Here is an 11,591-nt window from a genome sequence, read left to right on the forward strand (position 1 = left end):
GGACCCCTCCTCTTTGTGATTTTTTATAAATGACCTGGATGAGGAAATAGAAGGGTGGGTTAGTAAGTTTGCTGGCGATCCAAAATTTGGGGGTGTTGTGGATAGTCTGGAAGATTAGCAGAGGTTACAGCAGGACATCAGTAGGATGCAGAACTGACTGAGAAGTGGCAGATGGAGTTCAATCCAGATAAGTGTGAAGTGCTTCATTTCAGTAGGTCAAATTTGAAGACAGAACATTAATGGAAAAACTCTTGGCAGCGTGGAGGACCAGTGAGATCCACTCAAAGCTGCTGCACAGGTTGACAGTGTTGTTAAGAAGGTGCATGGTATGTTGGTCTTCATCAACTGTGGGATTGAGTTCAAGAGCCATGAGGCAATGTTATAGCTATACAAGACCTTAGTTAGACCCCACTGGGAATACTGTGTTCAGTTCTGGTCACCCCATTACAGGAAGGATGTGGATACATTAGAGTGCAGAGATTTACAAAGATGTTGCCTGGATTGGAGAGCATGCCTTATGAGAATAGGTTGAGTGAAATGGGCCTTTTCTCCTTAGAGCAAGAGAGGATGAGAGGTGACCTGATAGAGGTGTATAAGATGATGAGAGGAATTGATCGTGTGGATAGCCAGAGGCTTTTTCCCATGGCTGAAATAGCTAACCTGCGGGGGCATAGTTTTAAGGTGCTTGGAAGTAGGTGCAAGGGGGATGTCAGAGGTAAGTTGTTCACACAGAGAGTGGTGGGTGTGTGGAATGCACTGCTAGCGATGGTGGTAGAGACGGATACAATAGAACCGTTTAAGAGCCTCTCCGATAGGTACATGGAGCTTAGAAAAATAGAGGGCGATGTGGTAGGGAAATTCTAGGCAGTTTCTAGAGTAGGTTACATGGTTGGCACAACATTGTGGCCCAAAGGGCCTGTAATATGCTGTAGATTTTCAATGTTTCTATCTTGTAATTTATAGTAATTTTGTCTTATAAATTCATATCATAAAAGATAGTGATAACAAACTGATTCTGATAGAAACTCAATACATACCCCATCATCACCACACAAGCCCATCCTTGAGAACAACGGGCATAAAGTCAAAGTCAATACACATTTATTATCAAAGTATGTGTATTTTATACAACTTTGAGATTCGTCTTCTTACAGGCAGCTACAAAACAAAGTAAATATCATCACATCAGGCAGTGAGCAACCCCAATGTAATAACGTTGTTGTACAGGGAGTAATTCCAGTCATCTAGGGTGCAGGTTACCATTCTGACTAATTGGAATCAACCGTCAATTACGAGTCAATGAAATGGATTCATCTAAACCCAATCAGCAATCACAAGTGAACGAAATGGATCCTTTAAAATCTACCAGGGAGCGCAGGCGGGTGAACCAGCTGCATCTTCCCTCGCTTTAGCACTAAGTAGGAACTGAATATTTCAGAGTCAGAGTACAGTACAGAAACAGGCCCTTCGGCTCATTTAGTCCATGCCGAGCCATTTATAAACTGCCTACACCCATCGATCACTTTCAGCAGAAATAATAGGACTAACGCTCGTATAATGAATTTTTAAATAATTAAGATTTCTTAAGAATTGAACCACTTCGTTAAGAGACCTGCAATATATTCTAGCATTTTCCTTATCACTGACGTAAAACTCACTAGGGGCCTGTATTCCTTGATTTCCTACCTGTTCATTTTTTAATTTCAGATTTCCAGCGTCTGCGGTTCACTTTTAATACTAATACCATAACTTGTATGCAACTAAGCAATCGGAATGAGACTGTTTTTAAAAAAAAAGGTTGTAAGACTTGGTCAAATCAGACACTCAACAGCGTTCACGGCCACTCCTGCTGCTTCAAACGTGTACACATGTGCAGTGCGCACAGTATCACTGAACCTCATCTGGAGGAACATCTGACCGCGGCCAGGCCCCGTTACCTGTATCTCACAGACCGAACAGCGCAGAACACATCCCGAGCCGAGGCTCCCTCGCACCCCCGCACCACCTCACCCGGTCCTTTCGGGGTCGCTGACCAGCTTCCGCGCCACACCGGACGGGGGACACTTCAGCGCTTGTTTGATTACCACGCATGCGCGAACGAACAGCGGCAGGTGACGGTGGTCGAGAGAAGTCATAAAGGGCTGCCCGATGTGTGCGAGCGGCAGTGGCGGATCAGCTGGAACCCGGACCCGGCAGGTATACCTTCGTGCTTTTGGTGAAACATATGTCACTAACTGACTCTTGAGTCCACATCAAGTAAAGACATTTCCTCTATTTAATATTTAACAACCGCCTCCACCCAGTATTTTAAAACCAGTTTCCAATCTAGTTGAAACATTCAACTCTTGCATCCTTAAATGACGACAAACCGTTCTTATTTTGATCTGTTTCTGTGTTCGGGACATTTCAACAAAGGCCCAACCTCTTTGTAAATCACAATTGTAAATCTGAGTAGCTAGTGATTTGTTCATTACTGAAGTTCGGAGATAGCCTGAACAGCAATGGCCAATAGCTCGATCACAAAAGATTGATCAAGTACCAAAACAATTAACTGAATTTTTTTGGCTGTAAGGGAGTGGATGATTATGGGGAACAAGCGGGGAAAGTGAAATTGAAATCAAAGTAAAAATCCACTTTGCCTCATGACATAGGAGAGGGCTGTTCCACCCCTTTATGACAGTGCATGATCGCCTGTAATGTAACAAGTAGACGCTCCAGTAAAGCTGCCACCTCACAATTCCAGTTACCTAGGTTCAATCCTGATTTCCAGTGCTATCTAAGTGGAATTTGCAGCTAATATTTTTGGCCATGTAGGTTTCAGCTAAGTGTACCGATTTCTTCCTGCCTCCCAAAGACATTTGGGTAAGAGGGAGTTGATATAAAGTGGGGGGAATAGTGTACAATTATACTGGATGTTTAATAATTATCGAGGACTCATTGGGCCAAATGGCCTTTTTCTGCAACTCCATGAATTAACTTATTGAATGGCGAAACAGCTTCAATAATCTATTGGCTAGTTATTCATTGTGGCCTTACAGGTTTATATTACGAAGCTTGTAAATCTGTCCACCAGTGAAGATACTGTTGTTAGAAGATGTAAAACATTATTTAATTAAAATTAAGTAGAATGGTACACTTTAAAAACAACAGTAGAAAGAACAACGAGCACTTTGATCGTGAAAGCTTGTGGTCTCAAAGCATTATACGGTATTTCACATCTCAAGAAACCTCTCAAAGTTGCTGGAACATGAATTCACCAAGTCAATGACGCTGCCTGGCCTGCTGCGTTCACCAGCAACTTTGATGTGTGTTGCTTGAATTTCCAGCATCTGAAGAATTCCTGTTGTTTGAAGTCAATGAATTTGTCGTCTTGCATAAATAGCTTCTCGGTAGCTGAATTACCAAATATTTTCAAAGTTAAATTTAAACCATCCCTTGAATTTATAATTGCATTCTAAAAATGTAATCTTTCAACCCAGTGGGTTGTGTTGTCTTCAGGTTTGAGCTTCAGTGAAATGGTCCAACTGTTTAGATCAAGTCTTATATACACTTGATGTGCCGTCTCCCAGTTTTTAAAACTGCATACATTTTAAGAACAAAATGAGTTTGTTTGTGTTAATGTTCTGACTCCTGCACTAGATTTTAATCTTTGGTTATGGATTCCCTTGAGTTTTGTAACTTTATATAGATAGAAAATTACAGGAAAGGAAATTACAGTGTCACAGTAGCATTACAAGTTCACAGATATAAATATTAGAAGAGAAGTAGAAAGAATAAAAGATAGGTTACCACAAACCGTCTAAGAGGAGGGGTCATCACTTCCCAGCTATAGGTTGACTCATTATAGAGCCTAATGGCCAAGGATAAGAATGACCTCATATAGTGCTCTTTGGAGCAGCGCAGTTGTCTTAGTCTACTACTAAAAGTTCTCCTCTGTTCAGCCACAGTGGCATGCCAAGGGTGAGAAACAATTGCCAGGATTTGCCATAGGGTCCTTTGTTCTACCACGGCCTCCAGTGTGTCCAGTTTGACTCCTATAACAGAGCCAGTCAATGGGTTTGAATTAAAAGGAGTTGTAACTGAGCTGAAGAAACTTTAGAACTGTGGAGGCCAAATGTAGGTTTAGAAATTTTATTTTAGTTGAACCTAAAACTGTGCTTATTTTAATGAATGAAGGTCTAGAGCTTTAAAGTTTTGATAAATTGCCAATAGAAGATTGGTGAGAGAGTTGTCAGGTAAAAAGCACACAACACAACTTCTAAATTGTAATATCTAATTTGTTGTAATTCTGACAGCAATTACTTATGTACATTCATATTGGGATTGTTGCAATTACATAATTATTTTTTGACATGCAACATGTTCACTTCTTATGTGCAGCTTTCATATACTGTGAAGACATTTCTTTCAAAATGTCCAGTCCTGCTAATGCTGAGGCACAGATGTCTGAACTGGAACTTCTTTTCAGCATGTTTCCTAATGAAGTTACAGTGGATGATCAGCTGGCTTTAGCCGATCTCAGGGACTATATACAAGGAAAGATGCAGAGCTCACCAACATCAAGACTACAGTACACTGTATCCCTTCGTCTGGATGCTGTTAATGTCGGTATTGCTTCAGAAACGTTAATGAAACAAGATGATTTCTGATTGTTTGAGATTATTGTCCATAAAACATTTTCTTCCAATGAATGCCTTCTTTTGTTTTCAGGTATTGTGTGCATTATGCTGTGTTTTCCCCCCAAATTATCCATCTGTACTACCAGAAATTTCAATAAGGTACAGTAGAGTCAGTTTTGCTGGAGGCTACTTTGTTAACTGTAGAGACAGTTTAATGATTTAATTTATTTCTTTGTTCTACCCATGTCTCTTTCATATCCCTTTCTAACTATATTTGAGTCAAATAGAAAACTGTTTTATTGGTGAAGCTATCATTGAAATGTAAACTCAACTGCTCGCTCACTGTATATAAGAAATAATACTTAGTCTCCATATCCTGCTCCCTTTTGTGGAGAAGTGCATGACCTTTGGTATTTTCATTAAAAGGCACATTTGAAATCATGAACTCTGAGAATGATCAGTAAAAGATACAATTCCATGGCTCTACATATTGTCCAGGTAGTTATCGTACCAAGAATTAACGAATTAGATTACAGTTGCAGCATCATTTTGATTGTTGCACTGTCCTGCAATCTAACTTATTCATTCCACCTCTTTCCCTTAATTATTTAAAATATAGAAACATAGAAAACCTACAGCACAATACAGGCCCTTCGGCCCACAAAGTTGTGCCAAACATGTCCCTACCTTAGAAATTACTAGGCTTACCTATAGCCCACTTTTATAAGCTAAGCAAAATGCAGAAGCAGTTTAACAAATATGCAGGCTGATATGTTAGTTGAAAAATTCCAGTGTAATGTGATGTGTAAATTGTTTTGAAAGACATTAAGCATTTTAAACTCTCTGATTTAGTGAAGACGTTGAAATCAGATGAGAGTGAGGGATACTAAATTTCAAGTAATTTGCGTAACTCGTAGTGGATGTGGATGTTGTCACTTTCCCAGAGTCAAAGTTTTGATGCTTAACTATCTCCTTCTTAAAGGATTGACCTTGGCAGAACATTCATTGTATGAACAATCTTTATAGGGCCTGAAACCCTTCTTGAGGATGATTCATTGGGACCAATGTTAGAAAAATGTTGATTGCTGCCTGGGCAAGAATTTCTGTCTGGCATTTTGATTGCTGTAGAGAAACCATACTAACTCTACATTTAAAAATTGCTGGTGAAAGCAGCAGGCCAGGCAGCATCTATAGGAAGAGGTACAGTCGAAGTTTCAGGCCAAGACCCTTTTTTAAGACGAAGGGTCTCGGCCTGAAACTTCGACTGTACCTCTTCCTATAGATGCTTTATACGCTATTGTCGCCAGACAATTGATACTAGAATGTACAATCATCACAGCGATATTTGATTCTGCGCTTCCTGTTCCCTGGATTACAAATCGATAGTAAATATTAAAAATTTAAATTATAAATCATAAATAGAAAAATAGAAGGTAAGGTAGTGCAGAAAAAAACCAAGAGGCAGGTCCAGATATTTAGAGGGTACAGCCCAGATCAGATGCTGCCTGGCCTGCTGCGTTCACCAGCAACTTTTATGTGTGTTGCTTGAAATTCCAGCATCTGCAGATTTCCTCGTGTTAACTCTACATTTGCAGATTTCCATTGTACAGCTTTTATTACCAGAGAACCACAATTGGAAACATTTTTAAAAGAACTGATAGCTTTGAATTAAAAACACATTTGCTGAAAAATTGTGTCAAATCTCACAACCTGGAACAGGATTTTCAGAGTTATTCTAAATATAAACTCTGTTAAGGAATCAACATTCAAGTGTTCATTTCCTTTTAAAAAAAACTTTTGACAAATGCAGTACCTTAGCAGATCCTTCACCAATATGCGAAAAGCTCTGCAATATAAAACATGCATAAAAAGGCTGCTTTCTTCCTTTAGAAGCTGAACTGAGAAAATATGTTCAGCTAATTGTTCTATCTCTTGAAGTTTTTTAAATGTGGTAACTTTGATTTCAAGTAATTGACATTCCACCTATTTTCCAGGTCGGATGCCTTATACAGATCACAGCAGATGCAATTAAATTCAGACCTTCACAAGTATTTGAGAAAGAGCTGCTGTGGTGAGATATGTGTATTGGATGCAATCGAGTGGATCAAAGATCATGCTGCCACATACATGAACAAGGAAAGTATTCCAACTGAAAAGAGGCAACTTACTAACAGGACCAAAGATACAGTTTGTACCAGACTGTGGATCTATAGCCACCATATCTACAACAAAGAGAAGAGGAAAAATATTCTGGAGTGGGCAAAAGAGCTTTCTCTGACTGGGTTCTGTATGCCTGGCAAGCCTGGAGTGATTTGTGTAGAAGGGGCATACAGTGCGTGTGAAGAATACTGGACAAGGTTTGATTTTAGTACACACTATTTCTTCGGAATTAATCAAGTAGTTCATCAGGGCATATGATTGTCGATCAATATATTCCTCATAATAGGTTTTCGGAACAGATAAGTCATAATTAAAAAAGCATTAGGTATTAGCATTTCCTTAACTTTTCTCTCTTTCAGCATTTAAATATTGATATTTAGATTACAGTTAATCTAATCTAAATCTGAAGTTGAACTCTACTGTGACACTTTTTTATTGTGTACTGTATATAAAGGATAGTAATTGAAAAGTATATGTTTTCCGATCTCTAGGTACTTTTTACTGTTTCTAGAACTCCAGACCTTGAGTTTTAGCCCTTCTTCCCATTGGGTGTGGGATGGGAAGCCTTCAACAAAACACACAATTCCTATATTCAAATATATGTGCATACACTTAAGGCCAATCCTATAATTAGCTGTACTTAATGGCATCATTATTCTTCCATTAATCAACTTGTAAATCAGAATCAGGTTTAATATCACCGGCATATGTTGTGAAATTTGTTAACTTTGTGGCAGCAGTACAATGCAATACATGATAAATATAAAAAAAAACTTGCTGTAATTAAGTTATATATGTATATTACGTAAATTAAAATAAGTTGTTCAAAAACTGTAATTTTAAAAAGTAGTGAGGTAGTGTTCATGGGTTTAATGTCCATTCAGAAATTGGTTGGCAGAGGGGAAGAAGCTGTTCCTGATTGCTGAGTGTGTGCCTTCGGGCTCCTGTACCTCCTTCCTGTTGGTAACAATAAGAAGGGGGCACGTCTTGGGTGCTGAGGGTCCTTAATGATGGACGCTGACTTTCTGAGGCACTGCTCCTTGAAGATTAGATTAGATTCAACTTTCTTGTCATTGTGCCGAGTACAGATACAAAGCCAATGAAATACATTTAGCATCTGACCAGAAATGTAAAGAATAGTGTTATTTACAAAATATCTGCGAATAAAAAAGTGCTACAGCACACAAATATAAAAGTACTGAGACAATACAATATGGATGCAATACTGCTTAGCGCTGTGATAAGATGTCTTGGATACTATGGAGGCTAGTACCCATGATGGAGCTGACTAGTTTTACCACTCTATGCTGTTTACATCAATCCTGTGCAGTAGCCACCACCCCCACCCCCATACCAGACAGTGATGCAACCAGTCATAATGCTCTCCACAGAACATCTGCAGAAGAGTTCAAATGTTTTTGGATGTAAACCAAACCTCCTCAAACTTCTAATGAAAGATAGCCACTGCCTTGCCTTCTTTGTAGCCGCATCAATATGTTGGGACCAGATTCGACCAGTTTAGAGATATTGACACCCAGGAACTTGAAATTGCTGACTCTCTCTACTTCTGATCCCTCTGTGAGGATTGTAATGGATAACAAAGAAAAATAATCCTCTCTTGACTGTTTTACTCTCCATCATTCAAACCAGTATTCCTTATCACTCTTCTGCCATCCATAGGAATGGACTGATCAAGAGAGTTGATTCGCAGCCTTACAGACTGGGGACAAATGTCTTTCACACTAATATCAACATCTAAATAAGTTTCACTACCGTACTTCAGTATCTGTGACAATAATAAACAAATACCAATACCGGGATGAAATATTAGAAAAGCACATTGATGTAAATTTGAAATCAAATTATAGAAATTTAGATCAGCAGTCATATTAAAGTTCAAAGGGAGAGGAATTCTTGAAATTTGCCCCTGAGAATTTTTATGAAAACGTTTTCAGCTTCATGCGTTAGAAAGCAGTGGTAGATTAAGTTTTGGAGTCTGAAAAGAACAAGACCATTTGACTAAAGGAGAGATAATTTCAACGATTTAATGATTCTGCTGCAAGTGAACTAAAATCAGTTATTCAGGTTAAATACTAATTTGAAGTTGGGAAATTAAGATATAGACTTGACATATCTCCACAAGGAGGAAAGAAAGGGAATCCACATCGAGAATTTGAGAAACAAAAAAGTTGTGATGCAAATCTGAAACAAAAACAGATAATGCCACTAAATTCAGGTAGCACCTGGGGAGAGAGAAACAGAGTTAACATTACAGATCTGAAATATTTCAGAATGTTCACCATTTCTCAAGATTCTGATGCTAAGTAATTGACCTGAAAATTTTCCCTGTCTATGGATTTGACTAATCTGTTGAGTACTTTCATCATTGAGTATTTTTATTTCAAATTTGAGATCTTATAACAATCAAACAAGAAACATTTGTTTTATATCCAAGGAACATACCTTTTCAGAGCATCTGTAAACAGTGAAATAGTACAGGTAATCAAAAGAAGGAGTGAGTTAAGGTCCAATGTAAGTACGTACGTATGCATATTCTTCTGAGAAAAGGCGCCGTGATATAACATTAAAGAAATTGGTAACAACAATATTGGATAGGATAAAACAACAGTTAGTTAAAAGGTTGGCGATGTTCACAAAGAGGATACCTAACTCCAGACGGAAAGCTCCTGGTTGAAGTAAGGTGAACATTGTGCATGCTCTGACCATGCTCTCCAATTGTCAAACACGTGAGTTAGAAGCAGGAGTCGGCCACCCGCAGTGCTATGCAATTGTGACTGATCTGGTTGTAATCCTGACTCTAATTCTCATTTACCCCATGATAAGCTGTCACTCCCGTACAAATATTCATAGACTCTGTTTCCACTACCATTTAAGGAGAGGCATTCCAAAAACGTGTTCTTGCAGAGAAAAAATATCACCCCATTTTTGATTTAAATGTTTTATTTTAAACCAGTGACAATGAGTTTTGGATTCTACCACAAGAAGAAATACCATTTCCACATTGACCCCATCAAGAACTCCCAACACCTTGTGCTTCGATCAAGTCAACTCCCACTATACTAAATTCCACTGGATAGCAACCCAGCCTGTTCAACCTTTCCTCATAACACAATCCATGTTCCAATGTAGTAAATCTTCTAGGAACCACATCCAACACTTTCATACCCCTCTTTAAATAAGGAGAACAATATTGTACACATTAGTTCAGACGTGGTTTCACCAATGCTCTATATAAGTGAATAAAGACCTCCTACTTCTGTATTAATTTCACTTAGCAAAATTACTTTTTTCTCTATCCTGATTCTTTGCAGTATATCCTAGTGGATGACTTCTGCAATTCATACACTAGGATCCACAATGCATGATGTAATATTGCTTTAAGTGTTTGTGGCTATTATATCATTTTTACGTAGGATACCTCTGCTTCTTAGCTTAATGTGAAATGTTTGAAAAATTAAAGGCATTAATTTGGATTAAAATAAATTGAGACTCGTAAAATTAAAGGTTAATAGATGAAATCCTGTATTTATCAGAGGCAAATTGTGTTTAACTAACTTGATTTTTCGAATGAAACATCAGAGAGGATTTATGAAGATACTGCATTTGAAGTTGTAAATGAAACTTAAAAGATATTGTATCAATATTTAATATCTGCAACATGGGGCAGGGAATTTGTGTACTTTGGGCAAGTGGTGAGTGGAGGCTGCAGAGCTTCTGGTTGAACTTTGGTGCTTACTTGTTTCTACAACAAGGCAGGAAACATGTTGATTATCAGAGCCACAAATGCTTAAATTAATATTGCATAATGTTACCAGCATACCAGACCAATTGTTCAGTAGCCTGCTAATATATGTGTATCTCCATTACAGAGTAAAACGGTTGACCTGGAAGAGAATTTTACTCCGCCACAGAGAGGACACAACGATGGATATCACAAATGCCGATTTGACTTCTGCAATACAAAAGTTTCAGAAGTTCACAAATTTTGAAGAAAAGATATTTGATGCACATGGAAACAGGGGAAATCATATGGATCTTGGGCAGTTGTACCAATTCTTAAATGAAAGAAACTGTGGAGACATTTTTCAATTGTACTTCGGTGTAGAAGGAAAAGCTTCCTAAATCAATTGTGGATATATATTATTGTTTACTATACAAAGAGAAAAGAGACTTGTTTAAATATGCCCCGTTATTCTCTGATGGTCATAAATTTACAAAAGGGTTGTTTCTGAAAAACATTTTGTTAGGTGTTAATTTATAATTTGAAAAGGCTGAACAAAGTGTATTATGGGAATTTTGGTACACTTTTTCTGTGCAAAGAGACTGACATGCTATTCATTATAGTGAACAATAGTTGGTAAATCAACATGCAGCTAAAAAGTCTGTGGAGTTAAACTTTTGTAAGTCAAGGAATGCCTGTATTACAATCCAACATTTCTGGAAATCTAATTAATTTTTAAACAGTATTCGATCAACAGTTAGGGAAATCTAATTTTTCAAAATGGAATATTAACAGTACTCCTGCCAGTTTTATATTCCTGTTATTAAATTTGAATAAATTTGGAATTTTTTGTGGTAATTGTAACCCTTTTTTAATCAGACATTTCCGATACAGGTTATAATGTTACCATTGTTGAGCACCTTTTCGCTACGTCTCACAGCAAACAACAATTAACTCAGAGTGGATCAATCATAAGCACATCTATTTTACTTGCTGCAAGGGAAGACCATCACTGCACAAGAGCTGGTGATAGCTTTGAAGAAACAGACAGCATTGTCACTCCTTTATGC

At 38.0% G+C, this 11,591-nt stretch overlaps 2 protein-coding genes across 5 annotated transcripts in view; one reads left to right on the forward strand and one right to left on the reverse strand.

The window, feature by feature from the left end:
• usp16 (ubiquitin specific peptidase 16) overlaps positions 1 to 2,097 on the reverse strand; it is an 85,939-nt gene extending 83,842 nt beyond the window's left edge. The window contains exons 1-2 of one of the 4 annotated variants that reach the window (XM_063050961.1): positions 2,011 to 2,097; positions 1,038 to 1,158 (exon numbers count right to left, since the gene is read on the reverse strand). The gene's annotated coding sequence lies outside the window, so the exon portion shown is untranslated. Of the gene's footprint in view, positions 1 to 1,037; positions 1,159 to 1,937 lie in introns of all 4 variants that reach the window. The other 3 variants (XM_063050962.1, XM_063050959.1, XM_063050958.1) reach the window with 3 other exon arrangements.
• rwdd2b (RWD domain containing 2B) lies at positions 2,098 to 11,385 on the forward strand. Its single transcript, XM_063050964.1, has 5 exons — positions 2,098 to 2,196; positions 4,381 to 4,604; positions 4,711 to 4,778; positions 6,614 to 6,976; positions 10,670 to 11,385. The coding sequence occupies exons 2-5, from the start codon at positions 4,413 to 4,415 to the stop codon at positions 10,920 to 10,922; spliced, it is 876 nt and encodes a 291-aa protein (XP_062907034.1). The 5' UTR covers positions 2,098 to 2,196; positions 4,381 to 4,412; the 3' UTR covers positions 10,923 to 11,385.
• The last annotated feature ends 206 nt before the right edge of the window (positions 11,386 to 11,591 follow it).

This window comes from Mobula hypostoma, chromosome 6 (assembly GCF_963921235.1).
Source record: "Mobula hypostoma chromosome 6, sMobHyp1.1, whole genome shotgun sequence".
NCBI classification, from domain to species: Eukaryota; Metazoa; Chordata; class Chondrichthyes; order Myliobatiformes; family Myliobatidae; genus Mobula; species Mobula hypostoma.